The 27,811-nt window shown below is 46.0% G+C and overlaps 1 protein-coding gene across 2 annotated transcripts in view; it reads right to left on the bottom strand.

Moving 5' to 3' along the window:
• The window catches only part of hipk3a (homeodomain interacting protein kinase 3a), a 231,588-nt gene that overhangs the window by 7,456 nt on the left and 196,321 nt on the right, over positions 1-27,811 (bottom strand). The window contains exons 8-14 of one of the 2 annotated variants that reach the window (XM_067994213.1): positions 24,737-24,860; positions 22,950-23,074; positions 22,311-22,435; positions 20,610-20,774; positions 18,269-18,571; positions 12,653-12,799; positions 4,577-4,833 (exon numbers count right to left, since the gene is read on the bottom strand). In XM_067994213.1, the coding sequence (XP_067850314.1) occupies positions 4,577-4,833; positions 12,653-12,799; positions 18,269-18,571; positions 20,610-20,774; positions 22,311-22,435; positions 22,950-23,074; positions 24,737-24,860 (1,246 nt within the window). The remainder of the gene's footprint in view (positions 1-4,576; positions 4,834-12,652; positions 12,800-18,268; positions 18,572-20,609; positions 20,775-22,310; positions 22,436-22,949; positions 23,075-24,736; positions 24,861-27,811) is intronic. The other variant, XM_067994214.1, reaches the window with a different exon arrangement.

Below are 27,811 nucleotides of genomic sequence, written 5' to 3'. Positions count from 1 at the left end.
AACTCCCTGCTGGTCTTTGAAGCGTGTTAAGGGATCTTTAACGTCCACCTTAATAGTTAACGTCTCATCTGAAGGACGGTGCTGGGTAGGAGTTGCCTTTTTCGACTGTAACCTCGTATTCTTATCTTGCTTCCATGGAACGACTCTGTAAATTTCTTTAGAGGAACCGAGAACTGCAACTACTTGCGCCTTGAATGTAGGAAAACGTCCCAAGAATTTCGCAATATTGTTCAAGATTGCTATGGCTTCTGAAGAAGTCCTGTCTCTGCTGCCCCATTACAGGTTGAGCTTTAATGAAGGAGCTAAACATGTCCAAACCCTCCCTGAACAGTTCACCCTGTGACTATCAAATCTAATGCATACATTACTCCTGCACACAGACCTTGTGATCCACAAATCTGGAGTGCCACTTACACCAATGCAGCCCATGTGCAGTATTGTGTTCCTTTAAGCTACTAACTGATGACCCATCATGTTGCTCACGGGTAGTTTCAGGTTTGAATCACATTTGTGGTGTTTAGCATGGTCTTACTCTGAGCTACAAGGGAGCATTGTCTCAGGGAGCTGTCTTCTGGTAGTTGGCAGTACAGACTCACAAAGCTACCTTGGTTATACTGCCTCCCACCTTACTTCCTCAAAGGATTCTATTCCATTCTTTCAGATTCTCCGTCGTATCTATTCCGATGATGCCACCTTCCAGACCAGTGCTTCCGATATTTCTTTTTATTCGTTCATGGGGATGTGGGCATCGCTGGCAAGGCCAGCATTTATTGCCCATCCCTAATTGCCCTTGAGAAGGTGGTGGTGAGCCGCCTTCTTGAACCGCTGCAGTCCGTGTGGTGAAGGTTCTCCCACAGTGCTGTTAGGAAGGGAGTTCCAGGATTTTGACCCAGCGACGATGAAGGAACGGCGATATATTTCCAAGTCGGGATGGTGTGTGACTTGGAGAGAACGTGCAGGTGGTGTTGTTCCCATGTGCCTGCTGCCCTTGTCCTTCTAGGTGGTAGAGGTCGCGGGTTTGGGAGGTGCTGTTGACGAAGCATTGGCGAGTTGCTGCAGTGCATCCTGTGAATGGCACACATTGCAGCCACGGTGCGCCGGTGGTGAAGGGAGTGAATGGGGTGCAAATCAAGCGGGCTGCTTTGTCCTGGATGGTGTCAAGCTTCTTGAGTGCTGTTGGAGCTGCCCTCATCCAGGCAAGTGGAGAGTATTCCATCACACTCCTGACTTGTGCTTTGTAGATGGTGGAAAGGCTTTGGGGAGTCAGGAGGTGAGTCACTCGCCGCAGAATACCCAGCCTCTGACCTGCTCTTGTACCCACAGTATTTATGTGGCTGGTCCAGTTAAGTTTCTGGTCAATGGTGACCCCCAGGATGTTGGTGGTGGGGGATTCGGAGATGGTAATGCTGTTGAATGTCATGGGGAGGTAGTTATACTCTCTCTTGTTGGAGATGGTCATTGCCTGGCACTTGTCTGGCGCGAATGTTACTTGTCACTTATCAGCCCAAGCCTCGATGTTGTCCAGGTTTTGCTGCATGCGGGCACGGACTGCTTCAGTATCTGAGGGGTTGCAAATGGAACTGAAGACTGTGCAATCATCAGCGAACATCCCCATTTCTGACCTTATGATGGAGGGAAGGTCATTGTTGAAGCATCTGAAGATGGTTAGGCCTAGGACACTGCCCTGAGGAACTCCTGCAGCAATGCCGTGGGGCTGAGATGATTGGCCTCCAACAACCACTACCATCTTCCTTTGTGCTAGGTATGACTCCAGCCACTGGAGAGTTTTCCCCCGATTCCCATTGACTTCAATTTTACTAGGGCGCCTTGGTGCCACACTCGGTCAAATGCTGCCTTAGGAATGTGTTAGCACACTTCTGAAGCTCTGCGGTAACCTTGACTACTTATTTACTTGCAAGTTACACGAGGTCCCATGTCAGCTTGGCGCAGGCAAACAATACAAGTTTTCTGCTGGGCCTCAAGAAGAGGAGATAAAAAGAAATATTTACTCAATTTACTTGTAGTGGGCCTCTGCAGGTGTTTATTGTGTTAGTTGCTGAAGCGTACAGATGGACACCATTTGCAGTATTGAATTTATCATGCAGTTTGAGAGGTTTTTCTGCTTGCGTTATATTAGATTGAAGCTATTACTGAAAATGGCACCGCTGAAATGTTTAAAAGGGAGCTGCGGGGAGGATACATTGGTAGAAAATTCAGTTGGATGATGAGAAAGGGGTCAGGGCTGGATTTATCTGGTTACGTTCACGGACCCATCTGGTGGGAGAAATTAAAGGAACTGAGATCCTCAACGGACATTATTAATAAAATTAATTGTGATTCTAAAAAGAAAAAAGACTTGCATTAATATGGCGCCTTTCACGACCTCAGGACGTCCCAAAACGCTTTACAGCCAAAGATGTACCTTTGAAGTGTAGTCACTGTTGTAATGTAGGAAATGCGGCAGCCAATTGGTGCACAGCAAGGTCCCACAAACAACAATGAGATAAATGACCGGATAATCTGTTTTTAGGAGTTGGCTGAGGGAGAACTCCCCCCGTCTTATTCAAAATAGTACCGTGATTAGTTTCACATCCACCTGAGTGGTTTAATGTCTCATCCAAAAGATGGCACCTCCGACAGTGCTGCACTCCCTCAGAACTGCACTGGAGTGTCAGCCTGGATTATGTGCTCAACTCTCTGGAGTGGGACTTGAACCCACAACCTTCTGACTCAGAGGCAAGAGTGTTACCCACTGAGCCACAGCTGACACTACTGCAAACAAACCTGCCAAAAAAGAAAGTTGAAAAGCAACTATAAATGTACGCTGATCTCCTTACAATAAGTCACAGAATCGCAGAGCACAGGAGACCAGTCGGCTCATCGTGTCTGTGTTAGCTCTCTGAGAAAGCTATCCGCTTGGTCCCATTTTCCTGCCCTTCACCCACATCCTCTTAAATGTTTAATTTTTCAAATATTTATTCACTTCCCTTTTAAAAGCTGTTATTATGGATTCTCTTTCTACCACTACTTCTGGTACAGCTCTCCACATTCTAACAACTCCCCATGTAAAAACTCCTCCCAAGTCAGATGTTATGCTGTTTTGTAACAGGGGCGTTGTAATAACAACAACTTGCATTTATATGGCGCCTTTAACGCAGTAAAACATCCCAAAGGCGCTTCACAGGAAAAATGTGACACTGAGCCACATGATATTAGGACAGGTGATCAAAAGCTTAGTCAAAGAGGTAGGTTTTAAGGAGCTTCTTAAAGGAGGAGAGAGAGGTAGAGAGAAGGAGAGGTTTAGGGAGGGAATTCCAGAGCTTAGGGTCTAAGCGGCTGAAGGCACGGCCGCCAATGGTGGGGCGAAGGAAATTGAGGATGCGCACTGCATCGTGTAACATGCTGTTTCTAAGGTGAATCTGTAGGTTTGCCCCTTCAAGGCCACTTGCATTAACTGCTGCCTGCACAGGTTAATTGCTGCTGAAGATAGTTTGCAGATTGGCAGGTACTCATAAATTCCTGGCACCAGAAGAACCAGCATGAAATGATTTTATTTTTATTTGCTTCTGACACTTCAAAATGTGATGTCGATAGTGCAATGGACTCAAAACCTTTTATAATTAGGCAGATACATAAAGAGGAAGTTACGGCAGGAAACCGATTACCCTTCCAGTGCAATCATTTTCAACCCTGGTGTGCAAAAGGAACTGAGCGCTCATTCAATTGCCCATCTGCGGCACAACCCTATTCCCCGTGCACAGTAAACAGATATGGATCGGGCAGGGATCCTCAGTCCACACGCACGAACGATAGGGAGTGGAGAAGGTGGTGGTAGTTTAGCTGAGTGTTTAATTCCCCATTGGTTTACATTTTTTTTATTAAAAAGCTGGTTCTCAGGAGAATGCTGCAAGAGTAACAATCAAAATATGCAAAAATGTAGCTCCTTGCAGAAGCCGTGAGGTGTTTTAAAGGGAAACAGTTATCATGGGAAGCAAGACTACTGAACGATATGGAGAGGGGACAGCGAATTTAGATTAAAGAGCGAGCTGCCCATGGCTAAAAAAACAGCAGATTAATCGCAACGTGCCAAATAGTGTATTCCTGTTCCTAGGTTGCTGTCAAATGTCAGCTTGGCCAAGTTAGTAGCATGCTAATTCTTTTTCTTCTGCCCCAAAACAACTTACTTCAACCCTCTCTCAGTGCAGTAGCCGCGGCTGCTCTAGTGTACACCAGCCATCCACTTGTGATCTCCCTTGAGTTTGGCTGTCCATTTATATTGGGTTGTGGGCAGTTTTCCTACAGTGGATTCCTGCTCAGTTAAAGCTGGACAGTACAGCTCCTAAACTATAGGAGCTTACAGTGGGCAGGCAGAAAAGACCAGATTGCAATTTGTCTGGACTGGATTCTAATGTCCCAAATATTAATCAACTTCCACCATCCACCACCCGTCCCCGTCCCCGTCCCCTCCTTCTTTCTCATTATGATCTTAAATCGATTTTCACGGCACTTCTTTATGCAGCTGTTTGCCGCTTTTGCAAATCCAAACTCTCCGACCATGCGTAAAGCAAACCCGTACCTGCGTTTGAAACCTGCTCGCTGAAGTTTGTTACGGAGATTGAATTGTTGTTCTGCACCCTCATCGGTGGCACCACCATGGTGCGCACAGCAGGCTTGATGCTTTCTGTTCCCTTGGAGTTCAGGCTGCCCGAATTCTGGTTGGTGTCCTGAAGAAATCTGTCCTCCAGGAAGGGACTTTCATTCTGCCCTGAAGATTCGCTGGTCGGTGAACCATCCACTGTGTCGCAACCGCTCTCCTGCTCATCGTCCGACATGCTGGAACGCAAATGATTATAACATACGGTTGAGATATTGGTCAGCCTCAATTTTTCACAGCTTGCGGCCGCTTCGTTGCTGCACGAAAAGACAGAACTTGCATTTCTATAGCGTCTTTCACAACCTCAGAACATCCCAAAGTGCTTCACAGCCAATTAAGTATTTTTTTCGAAGTGTAGTCACTGTTGTAATGTAGGAAATGCAGCAGCCAATTTGCGCACAGCAAGTTCCCACAAACAGCGATGTGATAATGACCAGATAATCTGTTTTTTTTTTAGAGATGTCAATTGAGGGATAAATATTGGCCCAGGACACCAGGAAAGTGTCCCCTGCTCTTCTTCGAATAGTGCCGTGGGATCTTTTACATCCACCTGAGAGGGCAGACGGGGCCTCGGTTTAACATCTAATCCGAAAGACGGCATCTCCGACAGTGCAGCACTCCCTCAGTACTGCACTGGAGGGTCAGCCTAGATTTTCTGTTCAAGTCTCTGGAGTGGGACTTGAACCCACAACCTTCTGACTCCAAGGCGAGAGTGCTACCCAGTAAGCTACAGCTGACGAACTACATTTTATTCCTAGAACTGTTAACTTCTGTCCCGTGTGCGTTTATTTTAAGGGAGAAAACAAGTCCTATAACACAAGGGAGACCAGAGAGGCTGAAAAGAGCAAAAGATGAATCAGGAAGCAGCAAGTAGCTGATGCCCGGCTTGGGTTTTAAATACCCGAAGACTGCGGGCAATAAGGAGTTCCAGGGCTTTGACGTACTAGGGAAAGAACGGGTTGATAACCGTGAGCCGAAGCTTGAAGTGGACACCAAGGTGCACGATGCCAGAAGCCTTTCGGAAGATTTTGGAGACGTCCGAATCAATGACAGGACAAACTGTCCAAGAGCAGAGTTCTGGACGGTGTGTTACACAGGCGACAAGATCACCAGTGGAACAGCCCTGCTAGAAAACCAAACTCGTGAACATCAGGGTTGTGTACTTTTTTTTTCTTTTTTGCATGGGTCGCTAGAACTCCGTAAAGCTAAGGGAGGGGCTCGTCAAGACACAAGTGTTGAGCAGTCTAGCAGTGGTTCTGCAGGAAACAACAGGAGGTTACCAGCCTATCGCGTGGGTACCGGGGGGGGGGGGCGGGGGGGGAATCAGCAGGGGGCGAGTTCAAGCAGCACTGAGAGCTCTCAAGCCGGTGTGATGTCTAGCCTCCTGCTGTTTCCCATGGAGCATCTCCTGGATGCAGGGGAAGACTCCCCATCAGCAGTGTCCCCAGGGCAGCCTAGCAGACTTCCTGCAATACTGGAATATCAAAGACGGAGGGGGTTCAGCTCAGATTCACCAGAATCACACCGGGGCCAAAAGGGTAATTACGTGAACAGGTTGCATAGACTGGGCTTGCATTCCCTTGATGAGAGAAGATTAAAGGGTGATCTAATCGAGGGGTTCAAGATGTCAAGATGGTTAAAGCATTTGGTAGGGTAGATAGAGAGAAACTATTTCCTCTGTATTCCAGATCATAACAACTCGCAGTGTAAAAAAAATTCTCCTCCTCTCACATTTGGCTCTTTTACCAATTACCTTAAATCTGTGTCTTCTGGTTACCGACCCTTCCATCAGTGGAAATAGTTTCTCCTTATTTACTCTATTAAAACCTTTCATGATTTTTAACACCTCCATTAAATCTCCCCTTAACCTTCTCTGCTCTAAGGAGAACAATCCCAGCTTCTCCAGTCTCTCCACATAACTGAAGTTCCTCATCGAGATTATTGTGTTGCAGATTAAAGGAGTTGATAGGGTAGATAGAGAGAAACTATTTCCTCTGGTGGGGGAGTCCAGAACAAGGGAGCATAACCTTAAAATCAGAGCTAGGCCATTCAGTGGTGATGTCAGGAAGCACTTCTTCACACAAAGGGGAGTGGAAATCTGGAACTCTCTCCCCCAAAAAGCTGTTGAGGCTGGGGGTCAATTGAAAATTTCAAAACTGGAGATTGATAGATTTGTGTTAGGCAAGGGTATTGAGGGATATGGCACCAAGGGAGGTAAATGGAGTTAAGATACAGATCAGCCATGATCTCACTGAATGGCGGAACAGGTTCGAGGGGCTGAATGGCCTACTTCTGCTCCTATGTTCTTTCCTATGTATCTGGTAGATAGTTTTTTCTCTTCTAACTTCGACCAAAAGTGATCTTCCTCCCTTCTTAGTAACCTGAAACCTACTGGAACTGCAAGCTGAAGGTTAATCCAGGGGCTGCTCACCCCTCTGTACGATTCTCTTTGCCCGCACACCCCCTCCTTTGATCCTTGTGGCACTCAAAAGGGAAGTACTGGAAGCTGTAGTATGAATTTCTACAACTGAAGTTCTCCTGTTTGAAACAGCAAACACGATACTGGCAGCACCGATCTCTACCCAGTGCGTGTTAACATTAAGAAAAGATTTAAATACTTGTGATCATAGAATGGAACCGTCTGAACAATGTCGATAAAATCAATAATCTCGTAAAAGTAAACACTTCTCCTTTCAGTCTACTCCACCAACGCTGACAAAAAGGCTTTCAGCTGTATCAGCCCTAATCTCTGGAACGCCCTCCCGAAACTTCTCCTCCCTTGAACAGTCTCCTGCAGATCCATCCCTTGGATCACCTGTCATACATCTCACCTATCTGCTCCACCACCTATCGCCCGCTCCTCATCTGCAAAGCTCTTGGCAATGTTTTCCTACAATAAAGGCGCTATGGAGAAGCAAGTTTCACATCAGTTCTGAGGAGGAACTCCCCATGGATCTTCCCGAAGAGCTGTCGCACAACAGCAGCACTTTGTGACCTCTGGCAGGGACCGTGTGCCTCAGCTTCCTGTCCCCCTGGAGCTGCACACGACACGCTGTACATTCCCCTGAGCCACAGCCATGAAAGATTGTAATCTGCGGTAAAACGCCGTTCTGGAAAGCGTGTGTACGACAGAGATCGAGTCTGTATCTCAGGGACTGCAAAGTTCTCGAACCCTGGGGTTTATTTGAAAGCTTCTTCACTCAGAGGGTGGTGAACCTGTGGAATTCTCTACCACAGAAGGCTGTGGAGGCCAAGTCACTGAATATATTTAAGAAGGAGATAGATAGATTTCTAGACACAAAAGGCATCAAGGGGTATGGGGAGAAAGCGGGAATATGGTATTGAGATAGAGGATCAGCCATGATCATATTGAATGGCGGAGCAGGCTCGAAGGGCCAAATGGCTTACTCCTGCTCCTGTTTTCTATGTTTCTATGCTTCACAGTTCAAGATGACTCTATGCGGTTTCTGGATAAAAGTAGGTTGGAACTTATTCACCATCCTGAGGCAATATTTCAAAACTTGGATTTTAAATACCACGTCCAGCTGACTGCACGTTCCCCTCCAAGTCACACACCATCCTGACTTGGAAACATATCGCCGTTCCATCATCGTCGCTGGGTCAAAATCCTGGAACTCCCTTCCTAACAGCACTGTGGGAGAACCTTCACCACACGGACAGCAGAGGTTCAAGAAGGCGGCTCACCACCACCTTCTCGAGGGCAATTAGAGATGGGCAATAAATGCCGGCCTCACCAGCGACGCCCACATCCCGTGAACGAATGAAAAAAAAACAGCTTTGCATTTCTAAACTTAGGCCGTGCCTGGAGAAGAACACCGAATAACACTAGGCTGAAGTACTGGTGCTTTGCAGTTCCGTCACTGTTTGTGGTGGTGCCAGGAACAAATAAGAAACAATTCACAAATTGCTTTAAGTGCAATTTTTACTACAGCTCATCAATATGCTGAATGAATCTAGTTCTGGAACATAGAAACATAGAAAACAGGAGCAAGAGTAGGCCATTCGGCCCTTCGGGCCTGCTCCGCCATTCAAAATGATCATGGCTGATCGTCTAAATCAGTACCCAGTTCCTGCTTTTTCCCCATATCCCTTAATCCCTTTAGCATTAAGAAATATATCTATCTCCTTCTTGAATACATCGAATGACTTGGCCTCCACTGCCTTCTGTGGTTCACCACCCTCTGAGTGAAGGAATTTCTCTTCATCTCGGTTCTAAATGGCATACCCCATATACTGAGCCTGTGACCCCCGGTTCTGGACTCCCCAGCCATCGGGAACATCCTCCCTGTATCTAGTCTGTCTAGTCCTGTTGGAATTTTATATGTTTTGATGAGATCACCTCTCATTCTTCTAAACTCTAGTGAATATAGGCCTAGTCGACCCAATCTCTCCTCATACATCAATCCTGCCATCCCAGGAATCAGTCTGGTAAACCTTTGTTGCACTCCCTCCATGGCAAGGACATCCTTCCTCAGATAAGGAGACCAAAACTGCACACAATACTCCAGATGTGGTCTTACAACTGCAGTAAGACATCCTGCTCCTGTACTCAAATCCTCTTGCAATGATGGCCAACATTCCATTCGCCTTCCAAACTGCTTGCTGCACCTGAATGCTCACTATAAGCGACTGGTGTACAAAGACACCCAGGTCTCGTTGCACCTCCCCTTTTCCCAATCTATCACCATTCAGATAATAATCTGCCTTTCTGTTTTTACAACCAAAGTGGATAACCTCACATTTATCCACGTTATACTGCATCTGCCATGTTCTTGCCCACTCACCCAACTTGTCTAAATCACATTGGAGCCTCTTTGCATCATCCTCACTGCTCACATTCCACCCCAGCTTTGTGTCATCTGCAAACTTGGAAATGTTACATTTAGTTCCCTCATCCAAATCATTGATATATATTGTGAATAGCTGGGGCCCAAGCACTGATCCCTGTGGTACCCCACTAGTCACTGCCTGCCACCAGGAAAAGGAACCGTTTATTCCTACTCTCTGTTTCCTGTCTGTCAACCAATTCTCAATCCATGCCAGTATATTACCCACAATTCCATGTGCTTCAATTTTGCACACTAACCTCTTGTGTGGGACCTTATCAAAAGCCTTCTGAAAATCCAAATACACCACATCCACTGGTTCTCCCCTATCTATTTTACTGGTTACATCCTCAAAAAACTCCGGTAGATTTCATAAACCCATGCTGACTTTGTCCAATCCTGTTAATGCCTTCCAAGTGTTCTGTTATCACATCTTTAATAATAGACTCTAGCATTTTCCCCACTATGATGTTAGGCTAACTGGTCTGTAATTCTCTGTTTTTTCTCTCCCTCCTTTTTTAAATAGTGGGGTTACATTTGCCACCTTCCAATCTGTAGGAACTGTTCCAGAGTCGATAGAATTTTGGAAGATGATCACCAATGCATCTACTATTTCCAGGGCCACTTCCTTTAGTACTCTGAGATGTCGTTATCAGGCCCTGAGGATTTGTCAGCCTTTAGCCCCATTAATTTCCCTGGCACTATTTTCTTACTAATACTGGTTTCCTTCAGTTCTTCCCTCTCACTGGACCCTTGGTTCCCTAACATTTCTGGCAGGTTATTTGTGTCCTCCTTTGTGATGACAGAACCAAAGTATGTGTTTAATTGTTCTGCCATTTCTTTGTTCCCCATTATAATTTCCCCCATTTCTGACTGTAAGGGACCTACATTTGTCTTCACTAATCTTTTTCTCTTAACATATCTAAGAAGCTTTTACAGTCAGTTTTTATGTTCCCTGCTAGTTTACTCTCATACTCTATTTTTCCCCTCTTAATCAATCTCTTTGTCCTCCTTTGCTGAATTCTAAACTGCTCCCAATCCTCAGGCTTGCCGCTTTTTCTGGCAATTTTATATGTCTCCTCTTTGGATCTAATACTATCCCTAATTTCTTTTGTAAGGCACGGTTAAGCCACCTTTCCTGATTTATTTTTGCGCCAGACAGGAATGAATAATTGTTGTAATTCCTGCACACGTTCTTTAAATATTAGCCATTGCCTATTCAGTCATCCCTTTCAGTAAAGTTCCCCAATCGATCATAGCCAACTTGCACCTCATACTTTCGTAATTTCCTTTATTTAGATTCAGGGCTTTAGTTTCGGATTCAACTACTTCACTGTCCATCTTAATGAGGAATTCTATCATGTTATGGTCGCTCTTCCCTAAGGGACCCTGCACAACAAGATTGTTAATTAATCCTTTCTCATTGCACAATACCCAGTCTAGGATCACCTGTTCTCTAGTTGGTTTCTCAACATATTGGTCTAGAAAATCATCACGCACACACTCCAGGAATTCCTCCCCCACAGTATTATTGCTAATTTGGTTTGACCAATCTATATGTAGATTAAAGTCACCCATGATTATAGTTGTACCCTTCTTGCATGCGTCTCTATTTTCCTGTTTAATGCCCTCCCCCACATCTCCACTACTGTTTGGGGGCCTATAGACAACCCCCACCAACGTTTTCTGCCCCTTGGTGTTTCTTAGCTCCACCCATACAGATTCCACATCGTGATTTTCCGAGCCAATATCCTTCCTCACTATTGCATTGATTTCCTCCTTTACTTACAAGGCTACCCCACCCCCTTTCCCTTTTTGCTTGTCCATCCCAAATATTGAATACCCCTGGATGTTCAGTTCCCATCTTTGGTCACCCTGCAACCATGTCTCCGTAATCGCAACTATATCATAACCGTTAATATCTATCTGTGCTGTTAATTCATCTACCTTATTGTGAATGCTCCGCGCATTAAGACACAATGCCTTTAGACTTGTCTTTTTAAGATTGCTAGTCATCTTAGTTTTATTTTGCACTATGGCTCTATTTGTTTTTCGCCCTTGTTTTCTCTGCCTTCCACTATTGCTTCTTCCCTTTCTGTCTTTTGTTTCTATCCTTGTTTCCCCCTCCTGTGTCTCTCTGCTCATGTTCCCATCCCCCTGCCAGTCTAGTGGGAACGTGTGACCTATAGACTGACACTAGTTAGGTAAACGGAGAGTGCGACACATTGGGTGAGACATTAAACCAAGACCCCCTTCTGTCTGTATCTATAGTTCAGGTAAATGTTAAAGATCCCATTATTCGACGAAGAGAGGGAATTATCCCAGTTGCACTTTCATTTTTGTAACTTGAGTTGTCTCTGTCCAGAGTCCATTTTAGTCAAACGTCCGCACAATGTTAAATTTCATCTTCTGGTGGGTTTCATTTCCTTTCTGTGTTATGATTTAAACCATCTAGAATTATACCAGGGATGAGGGACTTCGGTTATGTGGACAGACTAGAGAAGCTTGGATTGTTCTCATTACAGCAGAGAAGGCTACGGGGAGATTTAATAGAGGTGTTCAAAATTATGAGAGGTTTTGATAGAGCAGATCGGGAGAAACTGTTTCCAGTGGCAGGAGGGTCGGTAACCAGAGAACACAGATTTAAGATAATTGTCAAAAGAACCAGAGGCAAGATGAGGAGAAATTTTCTTACACAGCGAGTTGATGTGATCTGGAATGCACTGCTTGAAGGGGTGGTGGAAACGGATTCAATGATAACATTCAAAAGGGAATTGGATAAATACTTGAAGGGGGAAAAAATTTGCAGCATTATGGGGAAAGAGCAGGGGGAAGTTGGATTAATTGGATAGCTCTTTCAAAGAGCCGGCACAGGCACAATGGGCCGAATGCCCTACTTCTGTGCTGCATGATTCTATGATCTGCATAAGCTCCCATCCCCACTGTTTTGATAAGTTATGAACCCGTCCATTTCAAATAGGTTGTCAACTGTGTCAAAATAGCAGAGACGGGGAACGTAATCGAATGTGTTGAACTACACACTAAAACATCAACTGGAGGAAATGAAACCACAACCCCCACCCCCCCACCCCCAGGTAACCGGATTCGGGGAATCGACACTCCATCTCAGCTCAGCACCTGTGGTCCGTACCTGTTAGGCCTCTTGCAGGGAGACGGGCTGGATTGTACCGAATTAGATGAACTGGTGCTCAGGGTGCTATCGGGGCTACTTAACGAACACACGCGGTCGATGTTCAGGGTGCTCTGGCAAGCTTCGCAGTCCGGACTGCCTTTACATCTGATCGGGGAGGGGAGAAAAAAAACATAACAAAATCACCTCAGATAAAACAAATCAGTTAGCGATGAAACGATTGCTGCAGAACCCTGACAAACGGGAATCATCTCCTCCTTGCCAGGTTTTCCAGGCTTCCCTCCCCCTCTGCTATTCTGCTGTAACCATTTACACCTCCTCTGAATCCATCTTTTAGGAACATAGGAACGGGGGGGAGGCCATTCAGCCCCTTGGGCCTGTTCTGCCATTCAATGAGATCACGGCTGATTTGTACCCTAACTCCAACATCCGCCTTGACTCCATATCCCTTAATAACCTTGGCTAACAAAAATCTATCAACCTCAGATTTAAAATTATTAATTGAGCTCGCATCTACTGCCTTTTTGTGGGAGAGAATTTCACATTTCTATCACCCTTTGTGTGAAGAAGTGTTTCCTGACCCCTCTTCTGAATGGCCTGGCTCTGATTTTAAGGTTATGTCCCCCTGTCCTAGATTCCCCCACCAGTGGAAAAAGTTTCTCTCTATCTACCCTATCAATGCCTTTCAAAATCCTAAAAACCTCAATCAAATCACCTCTTAACCTTCTATATTCCAGGGAATACAAGCCCAGTTTATGTAATCTCTCCTCATAATCTAACCCTTGGATTTTGTTTCTTTACTTGTCCCATTACCACTCCCTTTCCCCATCATCCCTTGTGGCATTTAACCACTCCTGCCCTCCACCTGATCACAGACCGTCTCCCTTGTTCTTTCCTCTTCCCCCCCCCCCGCTCCCACCCTCACCCCATCCCCTTCCCCGGTTCTGTACTTGCTTAAAACTGATTCTCTAACATCTTCCAGTTCTGACGAAGGGTCATCGACCTGAAACATTAACTCTGTTTCTCTCTCCACAGATGCTGCCTGACCTGCTGAGTGTTTCCAGCATTTTCTGCTTTATTTCAGATTTCCAGCATCCCGCAGCATTTTGTTTTTATTTTGTGAGTTTTATCCTGGAGCAGTTTTATTATTTTAGGACTCCCCGTCACCATGCCTCAGCAATAGTCTCCATCTATCTGTGCTGTTCCACATCTTTTGGTGCAGCACACATACAGAGTATAGGAGAGGGGACATGTCCCCAATAGAGAAGTAGTCCCAAGATATTCCCTGGTCTGTGTGGAAACTTTCCAAGATTTTACTATTATGTTACAATCACCACTGAAAATTTCAGATGTGCTTTCCATCTAGTTGTTCTTTTCTGAATTATTTTTGTAACTTTGTTCATCAAGGTAAAGTGATGTCAATGCTGGGGAACCCTTATTTCTTTCCATATTCATCACCCGGTGTCAGCATCAAGTACTCCCAGGCCAGGCATAGTATGGGCTCAATTTTAACTCCTGGGTGAGAACACGGCAAAGTGAGCGGTGTGCCCATCTGGGAGTGGCAGCAGGCAGTCTCGGCCCATTCTAACGCCCGGGCCTCATTAACGTGCCAATTTAGGCACAGCATGGAATACAAACAGGAATGAAATAAATAACCAGATAATCTGTTTTTACGTGTTGGCTGAGGGATAAATATTGGTCCAGGACACCTGGAGATTTCCCTGCTCTTATTCGAAATAATGCCCTGGAATCTTTTATGTCCACCTGAGGCGCCTCGGTTTAACGTCTCATCTGAACGACGGCACCTCTGGCAGTGCAGCACTCCCTCAGTACTGCATTGGGAGTGTGAGCCTAGATTATGTGCTCAAGTCCCTGGAGTGGGGTTTGAACCCCTGACCTTCTGACTCAGAGGCAAGAGTGCTACCCACTGAACCATGGCTGACACTTGCATGATAACTTAGTCATCAGTAATTTCTAAATAGAGTGCAATGATTCAGCTCTTAGAAGGTACTCCTCACAATGCACTGTAGAGTTATAATTTCTCCACAATAGCTCTCTGAGCAGGTTGATGCTATGAGCGCATGCCGACTTGAACTGGTTTGAAAATCTCCAAATTCATTTCATGCGGGATCCTCGCAACTGATGAGAGGGAGAGATGGGATTGAAACCTGGGACTCAGAGCTGAAGGTTATCGGGGTAAGTACGGACAGATATGACAAACGCTGTACACAACACAATGGCTGCTGTGTTCCTGAGGTCAAGGAAATGTCAGTTGTGAAACACAACCAGCAGGGTTAATGATTGGCAGGTGGAAGCATAGCTAGTTCTGCTCAGTTGCCTTGGGAGGAAGAGGGGTCTGAGAAATGTTGCAGAAATTTCCCTCCTGAGATTAAATAGAATCCATCGTAAATTACAAGAGACAAGTTTGAGTGGTTTAAAACAATTATCTGAGCCCCACAACTAAGTTACAATGTTGGGGAGTCGACAGCAGCAACTTGAATTTACATCACACCTTTAACATAGTAAATGTCCCTAGGCTCTTCTCCAAGCAGAAATGAACCCTGGCCATTAACAGGAGAATTAGAAGGAGGTAACCAAAAAAAACATGGTCGAAAAGGTAGGCTCTGAGGAGGCAATGGGAGAAGTATCAAGGGTGAAAGGGGTTTAGGGAGCGAGTTACAGAAAGTAGGGCCAAGTTGGCTGAAGGACCACTACTAATGGTGGTGCAGAGAAAGGACTGAGAGTCATGCTTGGGAGGTAGGGCTGGGAGGGGGTTGCAGAAGTAGGATCGAAGGGGGAAGGCATGGAATGATCTGTACATGAGGACATGGATTTTGAATTCAGTGCTTTGGGGGATCAGACAGCCAATGGAGATCTGCAAGGACAGGGGCGATGGGTGTGTGGGTTTGATGCTGGAGAATTACTGGAGTTTGGCTGAATCAACACACAGCGCAAGTGCCTCCAGTCCTGTTTCATATTCTACTTGGAGCTTTCAGCTGAGTTTAAAGATTGTTTTCTTCTTCCAGTTAATTATTTAACTGTGGCTAACTGTGTACTGTTTAAAGAAGATGACCAAAATTTTACTGCTACGGGTCGATATTCTGTGGCCAAGAGCAAGGAAAGACAAAGCCTACTCAGGTGAAGCAGGGCGAGAGGGAGGAAGATAATTGGACGAGGCCGTGCAGGAATAATTCAGTCCCCATTTTAACGTCACATATGCCGTCCTTACTTTATAAATTTCCATTGTAAATTCCTATGGTCCTTATTTATAATACACTGCCTAAGTAAACTTGGTGCTATAATTACACCCTAGGTGACATGAAACTGAGGTGCTAGAGTGCCACCACTGGCAGGAGGATGTAATTACAGCATGACAAGTTTACATTGGCAGATTTATTATAAAATGTGGGCATGGGAAATTAATAATGGAAGTGCGCGTAGACATAGCATTTTTAATATATTACATATAGATTATTATTATTCCAGCTGCTACAAATGGTGTTTGGTAAAAAGGGCTCCTATGCAAAGAGGTAGATGGAGTTAAGATACAGATCAGCCATGATCTAATTGAATGGCTTGAGGGGCACAACGAGCATGGTTTAAGCAGGGGGGATGAAGATCGTTTCCTCCCCCCACCCCTCCTTACTAACCTCCAATGGAACATCTGATTTCCAACCAACCAATCTTCCACCCAGTATTCGAGCTGTGAACTTACGAATCTCGCCTGACCAAGACCGGTGAGATTGAGAAATGGAGTGGGGCATCAACCTGCGACTCTCCAATTAGAAGCCACTGGTTCAATTGATGACAGCTGTTCAATCTTTGTGCCTGTGCAGCTAACACGTAACCCTGCTATCGCCAATCTGGTTTAATGGAGCATTGTGGAAACCAAACGTACGCCACTGTGGAGAGAATCACAGAATCGTACAGCAAAGAAGGAGGCCACTCGGCCCATCGTGCCTGTGCCGGCTTGGAGTAACGGGGGTAATTTTGACTTTGGCCGATATCCATTCAGCCGCCTGTTCTACAGTGACTTCAATGGAAACGAAAATCGGATGGGCTGCATAACAGGCGGCTAAATCCATATCCGTCACCACACGGACTGCAGCGGTTCAAGAAGGCAGCTCACCACCACCTTCTCGAGGGCAATTAGGGATGGGCAATAAATGCCGGCCTTGCCAGCGACGCCCACATCCCGTGAACGAATAAAAAAAAAAAATAATAAAATATCGCCCGTTTTACACCAGTCAAAACGGCTCCCATGTGTTGGTGCATTGAGCTGAGGCTAGCTATCTCCCAGCACAAGAATGACAGAGGCAGATGGCGGGGAACAGGTTGCAGTTCTTCAATCAAACTCTAATGAATTAAAGCAGGACGCCCAAGCTTTCTGTCACCGTGTGCCACTCAGATACGGAGCTTTGGGGGCCACGTATAAAGTTTAGTTCAAGGTTTCCATTACTTTGTCTCTATCTCAAGTTACTGAGACGAACAGATCTTGGTGATTCCGATTTAGAATTTAACCACCAATGAGGCAACAGCACTAAAAAAAAATCCTTTCCATACTTCCAGAGTCACGAAACTTAAATAGGAGTGAGGAACGTAAGCGCAAAAGGAGGTGAGTAGCCAGGTAGGTGGGTGGGACTGCAGAGCCTCATGGGTCACAAGCTGTAGCTTGGACACCTCCAAATTATAATCAGTAAAATAAAGGACCCTTCAGCCATAAAGACTCAACAGGTCTCTTTCATTGACTCGTCAGCTGGCCTCTGTTTGGCCGTTTGTTGTTTCTACAGGCGTGGTGTGTGCCTGTATGTATTCGGGAAAGGAGATGGGTTAATTGTCATGTCGTTACATTTTTAAGCCACGGGGTGGCGCCCAGTCTCACTATCTTCACAACAGCCGAACAAATTTAACTCTTTAGGAACTGCTGGATGCTGTGCTTTGACAGAACTGAATGATCGAAGTTTTGATTGCGTGTGTTACGTCAAATAGTAACCAGCTGTGGAAATTCGCCAACTTAAAAGATCATTCACAGTGGTTTTGAATATTGTCCAAAATTTGAATAGACTAACTTCAAATCAAAGAATCATCCAAAAGTTTGCAGGGCTATGGGGAAAGAGCGGGGGGAGTGGGACTAATTGGACTGATCTTTCGAAGAGCCGGCACAGGCACGATGGGCCGAATGGCCTCCTTCTGTGCTGTATGATTCCAAGGTCTGATCAAGGTGTTTAAAATGTTAAAAGGATTCGATAGAGCAGTTTTGGAGAAACCATTTCCTTTGGTGAGAGAACAAAGAACGAGGGGACATAAAATTAGATTGAGGCTGTTCAGGAGTGATATCAGGAAGCACTTTTTTACACAAAGGGTAGTGGAAATCCGGAACTCTCTGCCCCAAAAGGCTGTGGATGCTGGGGGACAATTGGAGCTCTCAAGACTGAGATCAATAGATTTTTGTTGGGTAAGGGTATCGAGGGATATGGAGCTAAGGCGGGTAAATAGAGTTGAGGTACAGATCAGCCCTGATCTGATTGAATGGCAGAACAGGCTGGATGGGCTGAATGGCCTGCTCCTGTTTCTACCGCATAGTTAACAATCGGCAAAGATCTTTTAGAGACTCACTCTCCCGGTGAATGACTCTGGGAAGCCTCGTCGTCGTCGGTGTCGCTGCTGATGGTGATGACACTGACCGCAGGGCTCGGGGAATCGGCGATGATGATGGTCTGGCGTTGTTTGTTGGCAATCGAATTGCCGTCCAGGTCCTGCCTAACTGGCCCCTCGCAGCAGTAACTCAGGCCGTCCTTTCCGCCACAATTGTCCTGTGCCGCTCGGCAGCCTCCTGACTCGCCGTCCTTTGGGCTGTTGGTGATCTTTGGAGATAAGGGCGCTGAGTCCTGCAGATTGCTGTGGTATGACATGTTGCTCCTGTCAGGAACAAAGCAGTCCAAAAAAAGAGCGAGGGTAAATACACGGTCGGGGGACAATCTCCGCGGGCACGTCAACACCAACAGTTGCTCTTCACAAACGCCGATGGGTCTACGGTATGTTAGATGACCTTATTAACTGTCAGTGGACCTAAGGGGACCTTAACCTTGCAACTTGATAAATGGAAGGATATAAATGAAAGAGCGCAAAAAGAACAAAACACAGCAGATTTGAACAAGACCTACCATGCTACGCTGCTGTCCTGAGGCTTGGACCGGGTAATATCGACCTAGATTCTGTTAATTGTTGCTTGAATGCTGTGTGTATTATTGATTCTCCTAATGTTACAATAAAGTCTATACCCAATTGGGAGCGTCAAGCCGAATCATTGGCAGGGTAACCTAGGGCCAAGGAACCTCCGACTCCCGGCCTAATAAGTGTACTCCCGTCATCTTCGGTAACTTCCTGGGGGCGGATTTGTGTACACACCCCCGGTCTCTCTGTTCCTGTACCCACTTTAAAATTGTACCATTTAGTTTATATTGCCTCTCCTCATTCTTCCTACCAAAATGTATCACTTTACACTTCTCTGCGTTAAATTTCATCTGCCATGCGTCTGCCCATTTCACCAGTCTGTCTATGTCCTCCTGAAGTCTGTTATTATCCTCCACATTGTTTAGTACATTCCCGAGTTTCGTGTCATCTGCAAACTTTGAAATTATACCCTTTATACCGAAATCCAGGTCATTAATATATATCAAAAAGAGCAGTGGTCCTAATACTGACCCCTGGGGAACACCACAGTATACTTCCCACCAGTCTGAAAAACAACCGTTCACCACCACTCTCTGCTTTCAGTCCCTTAGCCAATTTTGTATCCAACTGCCACTGTCCCTTTAATCCCACAGGCTTTAATTTTGCTAACAAGTCTATTATGTGGTAATTTATCAAATGCCTTTTGAAAGTCCATATACACATCAACCGCACTACCCTCATCAACCCACTCCGTTACTTCATCAAAGAACTCAATCAAGGATTCCAGCCCATGCAGCAGACTCCTCCATGTTCAGATTGAAGTGTTAACTACTTTACTGAGGGTTTTCAAGTTGATTCACTGAACTGCTGTGAGCTGGCAATTAGAGCAGAGCAAAGAGAGGCATATATTATTTACGCAGAAGTTTTGCGGCAAAATCCATTACACTTGGTTTGTCAAGGGAGGGAGGGAGGGTGGGCAGGAGGGAAGTAAGAATGAATCAATCCTGCTGGCCTTTTCTGAACTTGGGGGAGAATCAGGGATCTACAATCACTCGTCATCCACGGGAACACTTCTGCAGCACCAGAAAATACCCTCTAATAAGGGCCCTGTCACCCTGCAGTTAACCTCAGGGCGTGTTCGTGTGGCAATTAGACAGCTTCACGGCAGCAGTAGAATAATACATTGTGCATTATGCGGTACAATCCTTCTGCAATTATTAAACAGTGAGTCCTTGCTCGTATCGCGAGCAATGCCACGGGCAGTCTACCAGTTAATATATGACATTTCTAGCTGCCCTCAAAACAACACAAAACAAGTCACCAAGGAGCTGTTTTCCGATAAATCCTGTTACATTTTACAAACATTTTTTTTTGAAGGCAGTCTTTTTTTTAATTGGCTTGCGTTCGACAAGGCAGAACAGAACATAGAATTAACAACACAGTAACAGGCCATTTGGCCCAACTGGCCCATGCCTGTGTTTATCCTCCCTCCCTACTTCATCTAAGCAGCATTCTACTTATCAGCATAACCATCTATTCCTTTCTCCCTCACGTGCTTATCTAGCTTCCCCTTAAAGGCATTTATGCTGTTTGCCTACTTGTGGTCGCGAGTTCCACATTCTTAACACTCTCTGGGTGAAGGAGTGGCTCCTGAGTTCTCTACTGGATTTATTGGTGACTGTCTTATATTTATGGCCCCTTTGCTAAAGCGAGTAAACTTTTTTGCACTCATCGACTGTGGTGCTTCACGTCTCCACCATTTTAAAGCCTCCCAGTCACTCACCTCCTTTGACAGTGTTTGTTTCTCTTGTTAGCAGCAGAGGGCTGAGTCCAGAGCACCTGGGCGATTCCCAGACTGATGGGATGAGTGGCCGACAGAGCCATTTGGTTGGTTATGAGATGCTGCGGCATCACGGAACTGTAGTGGCTGCCAGGGGCAAGCACCTTCCTGCGGGGAAAGGAGAGGGATGAGTCAAGCGGAGGCACAAAGAACATTACTTTTTAAAAAACGTATCGGCCTAGAAATCGCAGCTGGTGATATTCAGGGGATTGAACGTTTGCGTGACAATCCTCTGCCCAGGAATGTGAATAGATTAGTGCCTGTGCTTAAAGGAATGAGAAAAGGAATGTAACACCAATGTATTAAAAGTTCATCCATTTCATAGTGGTATCATAGTATGTTACAGCACAGAAGGAGGTCATTCAGCCCATCGTGCCTGTGCCATCTCTTTGAAAGAGCTATCCAATTAGTCCCACTCCTCCTGCTCTTTCACCACAGCCCTGTAATTTTTCTCCCTTCATGTATTTATCCAATTCCCTTTCTAAAGTTATTACTGAATCTGCTTCCACCACCCTTTTAGGCAGTGCATTCCAGACTTACAATGTCAACAGTAAATGCTTGGCTATGATAATTTAAACAGACTGCTTTTATGAACGATGATGTAAAATTGCAATCAACAGAAAAGTTGAATGCAACAGAAAAGATAATTCCTTCAACATGGACCAAATGGGAACCTCAGGCAGGGGATGACCTCCAAACCAGTCCTGGGATGTTACCTTTCATCTTTGCTAAGAACTCCAGGTTCAAATAGGACCTCAGAGTTGTTTTAATCTCAGTAGTCGCATTTTACACAATGGGAAGAAATGCCCCCCGAATGTGGCACGCTCCCTTGCACTGAAGTGTGCGACACAGTCTGGGCTATGCACTGTTACTATTGCACACTGCCTGGGTTCCGCATGCGGCTGAGAGATGTGGTACCACGCACCAATGGCCACTGGGCTGCTTTCACTGACCGACACTGAGGCGAGCGATTGTTTCTGATCGTTCAGACCTGAGAAGATACCTATATTTCCCCCAACCAGCCCCCGCATAGTCGAGGGTACAGCTGAACGGACAACGCTTTTTGCACTGTTGCAGTATGAGCACAGCGAGTGCAGTCACTGGCACTTTTAGCTACTTGTCAGTCTAATGCCTGGTGAGAGGATCAGCGGCATAACCGTGAGCTTTTGTGTCGGATTCACAGCCATTTGTATTCCCTTGAGTTTAGAGGATTAAGGGGTGATCTAATTGAGGTGTTGAGAATTTGATAGGGTAGATAGAGAGAAACTATTCCCTCTGGTGAGGGAGTCCAGAACAGGGGGGCATAACCTTAAAATTAGAGCTAGGCCGTTCACACAAAGGGGAGTGGAAATCTGGAACTCTCTCCCCCAAAAAAAGCTGTTGAGGCTGGGGGTCAATTGAAAATGTCAAAACTGCGATTGATTGATTGTTGTCGGGTAAGGGTATCAAGGGATATGGAGCAAAGGCGGGTGATCAGCCATGATCTAATTGAATGGTTGGAACAGGCTTGAGGGGCTGAATGGCCTGCTTCTGTTCCTATGTTCCTGGATTTCAGGAGGCTTCAGAATGAGAATGCAGGAGAAGCCCTTCTCAACCACAAACTCCTCCGCCCTCGTTTGTAGCCACGGCATCTTACGTACGTACCCCCAGTCGCCCAGTCTCTGTGGACCAGCCACAGTATCGGATGCCAATGAAGTGGTGGAGGGGGCCATAGCTGTCACTTGCTGCCAAGCTGGAACGAGTATCTGCTGGCTTCGACTCGACCATGCCTACAAACAAAAAAAAAAAACAAGCTTTCATACATTCAAAACACCACTAGCAAGACCAAAGCTTCAATGGCACTCATCTACTTTTTGTTTTTATTGTTCCATTCTCAAGATGTGGGCATCGCTGGCAAGGCCGGCATTTATTGCCCGTCCCTAGTTGCCCTGAGAAAGTGGCAGTGAGGCTGCCTGTGATTTGATAACAACTGAGGGGTTTGCTGGGCCCATTCAGAGGGAAGTTAAGAGTCAACCACATTGGTGTGGGGACTGTAGTCACGTATAGGCCCAGAACGGGCAAGGACGGCAGGTTTCCTTCCCTAATGGGACATTAGCAAACACAGTTAATTATAAAGTCCCTGTGGTGGGGCTTGATCCCACAAACCTTCTGACCCGGAGGTGAGAGTGCTACCGACTGAATCAAGCTGCCGCTTTACGCAACGTGGATCTATTTTAAAAGGCAGAAGTGGTTTTAGCGCCAGAAGAATTTTACTTTTGTTTGTTCTTAACTGAAAATACAAACCTGCGTCAAAACTCTCGGCCTCAGCTGCAGCGCCTGCATGGTGGGTGCCTGGGTAACCAGAGGCACCGCATTGTCCATTCGAACAGAAAATCCTGTACGTTTACCTGGGATAGCTGGGAGGCCTGCTGGTACAAAGGCAGACAAGTGAGACTATCCCGTCTAAACACACAATATCCCGACATTTCACTCGAAGCAAAAACCACCACCTCTTACACCTGGTCAAATCCCAGGCACACATGGTAACACGGCGGAGGTGTCAACACCCTTAAAGGACAGCACTGCGACCGCCCGGATAGGGCGCAATGGTCTCTCTCGATCCCATGGTCACTTCTAAACATGTAGAATCATCGAATTATACAGCACAGAAGGAGGCCATATGGCCCATCGTGCCTGTGCTGGCTCTCTGAAAGAGCAATACAATTAGACTCACTCCTCTGCTCTTTTTAGTCCCACTACAATTAGTCCCACTCCTCATGCTCTTTCCCCTAAGCCCTGCAAATTTTTCTCTTTCAAGTATTTATCCAATTCCCTTTTGAAAGTTACTATTGAATCTGTTTCCACCGCCCTTTCAGGCAGTGCATTCCAGATCATAATAACTCACTGCGTAAATAACGTTACTACTCATCTCCCCTCTGGCTCTTTTGCCAATTATCTTAAATCTGTGTTTCCACTGGTTACCGACCCTCCTGCCACTGGGAACAGTTTCACTCTATCTACTCTATCAAAACCCCTCATGATTTTGAACACCTCTATCAAATCTCTCCTCTAAAGAGAACAACCCCAGCTTCTCCAGTCTCTCCACATAACTAAAGTCCCTCGTCCCTGGTACCATTCTAGTAAATATCTTCTGCACCCTCTCCAGGGCCTTGACATCCTTCCTAAAGTGTAGTGCCCAGAATTGAACACAATACTCCAGCTGGGGCCTAACCAGTGTTTACAACGGTTTACCATAACTTCCAAGCTTTTGTACTCTAGGCCTCTATTTATAAAACTAAGGAGCAGGTATACTTTGTTAACCGCCTCATCAACTTGTCCTGCCACCTTCAAAGACGTGAGTATGTACACCCCCCGGTCTCTCTGTTCCTGCACCCGCTTTAAAATTGCACCATTTAGTTTATATTGCCTCTTCTCATTTTTCCTTCCAAAATGCATCACTTCACACTTCTCTGGATTAAATTTCATCTGCTTGAGTCGGAATGCTACGCGACTGGTACTGTAAACAGCTAATGGCATTATCAGAATCATCACCTTGTCGCACAGGATAAAACTTTCAGATATGCAGACAGATAAGATGATGTGTTTTGGCACAACAGTAACCTGCTGCAGACAAGACTGGCCTCTCGAACTGGCTGGGTGTGGCAAGCGAGCAGGTGACTTGTAATCTCCTTCTCAGCGATTCACCAAGTCCTGGCAGATTCCTTCCACAGTCTAATGCCACAGGAAATTATATCACTATTACCATAACCGTGCCCCCACCCCCACCAATGCTCACAGAATCTTACAGCACAGAAGGAGACCACTCAGCCCATCGTGCCTGTGACGGTTCTTTGAAAGAGCTATCCAATTAGTCCCACCCTCCCCTGCTCTTTCCCCGAAGCCCTGCAAGTTTCTCCTTTTCAAGTATTTATCCAATTCCCTTTTGAAAGTTACTACTGAATCTGCTTCCACCGTACATGACAGGATTACTGGTGTATTCTACACACAGGTGTAAGAGGTCTAACATTCAGTTCCGACTACTTCCAGTGCTCTGAGCTGACACCTAGGTGCATGCCCACTATTTCTCGTACCTTGAAGCGTGGGTGGGCACAGGATGAGGGTCTGCTGGAAAGACTCATTGCAACCAAATTGAGCAGTCCCTGGCTGCAGTGGTATTCCGTGGTGCATCAGGGAAGGTCCAGACGGTGCTAAATGCTGAATGAATGTAGAACAGCGTCAGTGTCACAATCTCAGAACTCTGCCCCAGCGGCACAAAACGTCACTGTTTACATAAAGCTGCCGTGTGTGGCAGCAGACACCTCAAAGTTTCATGTACAAGAGGCAAAATGGTGGGAGAGGTTTTCCCAATGCAAATACTGCAACTTAACAAGAGTACGCCCGTTAAATCCTCAATTATCTGCTCTCGATTTCCTCCACAGAGATCCAAGAAGTGTGTCAGTAACCCACTCCCAAGGTGCGCCCTGCAGGATTCTGGGTTGGTTTTTTTTGTACTGCCCACGTGAGTTTGGGAGGAACCGCAACAACTGTACGTGCTGTACGTGCCTGCTCCACTTTGAACGGGCAATGGCGTATCTTACAGTTAACACATGCTCTGTGCTGGATCCCTGAACACTTCTTTGTGTCAAGAAATGAACAAACTTGAGTGTTTTTTTTACTTCTGTTCCTACATTTTTCATGGAGAGGATAGGAATGGAGGAGCGCAGAGATCTCAGAGGGTTGTAGAGGTGGAGGAGCAGCTGGGAAGCAAATTTATCTGGGCCGTGGAATCCTTTACAACTGAGTTAACACTTGAGCTATCACCCAACAGAGAATGCACCGATGGTGCGGTGGGCCATGTATATTTTTTCCCAAATTGCCTCCATTACAGAGGAAGTATTCTATTTTATGACATGTTACTGGCTTCCTGTTAACCAACTCCTGATGCCCCCCCCTACCCCCATCCTACCATTGACATCAGGGTCTTCAGCTCCAGAACTCAGTCCAGGAACTTCCTAATCTAAACCCTTCTGCCCCTCCACCGTCCTCACATCTCTTTGACCAGGCTTCTGGTCACCTCTCCTGACCCACCCACAAAGGCTCGTTTGCCCCCCCCCCACTGCCTTTATTCCTCTGTGAAGCGCCTTGGGAGGTTGTTCTACATTAAAGGCCCCGCGAGCTGCTATTTTGAAACTTCCTTTTAGTTCGCGCCAGTAAATTAGACCAGGCCGTACACAAGAAGAGCCTGAACCAGTCGGCATTTCAGTCACGTTCCCTGGAGTGTCACAGAATAGGAGGGGCGTGAGATACCCCTCACAGGAAGCTCCTGTTGAGAGCAAAAGAGTAGACACCAGTTACTCGCCTAATTCGTGCCAAGTTCCGTTCACCGATCACCCCTATGCTCGCTGACCTACACTGGCTCCTGGTCCAGCAACGTCTCGATTTTAAAATTCTCATCTTACTATTCAAATCCCTCCATGGCCTCGCCCCTTCCAATCTCTGTAACCTCCTCCTGACTCACAACCGTCCGAGATCTCTGCGCCCCTCAATTTCTGGGCCTCTTCCGCATCCCCAATTTCCTTCACTCCATCCTTGGCGGCCATGCCTTCAGCTGCCTGGGCCCTAAACTCTGGAATTCCCTTCCTAAAACTCTCTGTCTCTCTACCTCTCTCTCCAACTTTAAAATGTTCCTTAAAACCTACCTCTTTGACCAATCTTTTGGTCACCTGTCCTAATATCTCCTTATGTGGCTCGTGTCAAATTTTGTTTGATAATCGTTCCTGTGAAGCGCCTTGGGACGTTTCACTATGTTAAAGGCGCTATATAAATGCAAGTTGTTGTTGTTGCAGTGAAGGAGGAACTGGAAGCAGTGTCGTCGAGTCTCCCATCCACCCTTAAGCAAGTAGTTACGGGACAATGTGGGAATGGGCCTGGCAACAATAACCTGCCCCCTCAACTGGACACACGCTCGATGCGCAGACTCCAGAAAGGGGGGGGGTGATTTTCTTGCGCATAAATGGAACATTGTTCATATAATAATATAATTTCAATTGCACCAAGGTACTGAGCAGCAGAAATCTCCAATTAAAATGTCCAAACAAGTGAGGACTGCTGACAAATCGATCCATTTAGTGGTGAACAGCTTCTCCACTCAACAGAAACAGCCTGCACAGATCGTGTGGCTCCGCTGGTTTCCCATTAACAACTCGCACTTACGACCAGCTGGCTTCACACAACATACTGACAATGAATTCTTTGTAACACGGATGTTGGAACATGTTCACCACCCGGCCCCTCGATCGTCAACTGCAGGAGGCTAAAAGTCAACTTACTTAGACTGTATAGCACAGGAACAGGCCATTCGGCCCAACTGGTCTATGCCGGTGTTTATGCTCCAAACAAGCCTCTTCCCTCCCGACTTCATCTAACCCACATTCTCACCACTCTCTGGGTAAAGAAGTTTCTCCTGAATTCCTCATTAGATTTATTAGTGACTATCTTATATTTATGGCTCCTAGTTTTGGCGTTCCCCCCACAAGTGGAAACATTTTCTCTACATCTACCTTATTGAATCCCTTTGTAATTTTAAAGATCTGTATTAGGTCACCTCTCAGCTTTCTCTTTTCTAGAGCAAAAAGCCCCCACAGCTTTAGTCTTTATTTAGTCTTTCCTAATAGTTATAACCTCACAGTTCTGTATCATTCTAGTAAATCTTTTTTTGCACCTTCTCCAGTGCCTCCACATCCTTTTTGTAATATGAAGACCAGAACTGTGCACAGTACTTTGTCCTCAATGTGTCCTGGAGCATGTATTAGACTAATGTGAAGTGCTATTTGCTCGTGTGAACAATGACTGAGTAACTCATGCCCATTGCACATGTACAAATGGACGCTCATTAAAAGTTGCAATGACGCACCTGTTTGTATTTGGCCATCGTGTAACTACCCTGAACGCACTGTGACCACCCCCCCCCCCCCAAGTACTTGATGCCACTCGCCGCTGGTAGAAAGCAAACGTGCTTCTCTGTCATTATTTAAACCGAGCAGTGCAGGCATCAAGATATGGCAGCTTAATCGGTTATTTTATCACCAAACTGTCCAACCAGGCAGGACCAAGCATCAGTTCGACTGGAGCCGAGGCTCTGTAACGGCTCAGTGAAGATACAGGGG

Source organism: Heptranchias perlo, chromosome 12 (assembly GCF_035084215.1).
Source record: "Heptranchias perlo isolate sHepPer1 chromosome 12, sHepPer1.hap1, whole genome shotgun sequence".
NCBI classification, from domain to species: domain Eukaryota; kingdom Metazoa; phylum Chordata; class Chondrichthyes; order Hexanchiformes; family Hexanchidae; genus Heptranchias; species Heptranchias perlo.
Note: the sequence above shows the minus strand (reverse complement) of the source record. Positions and strands in the feature narration are given on the sequence as shown.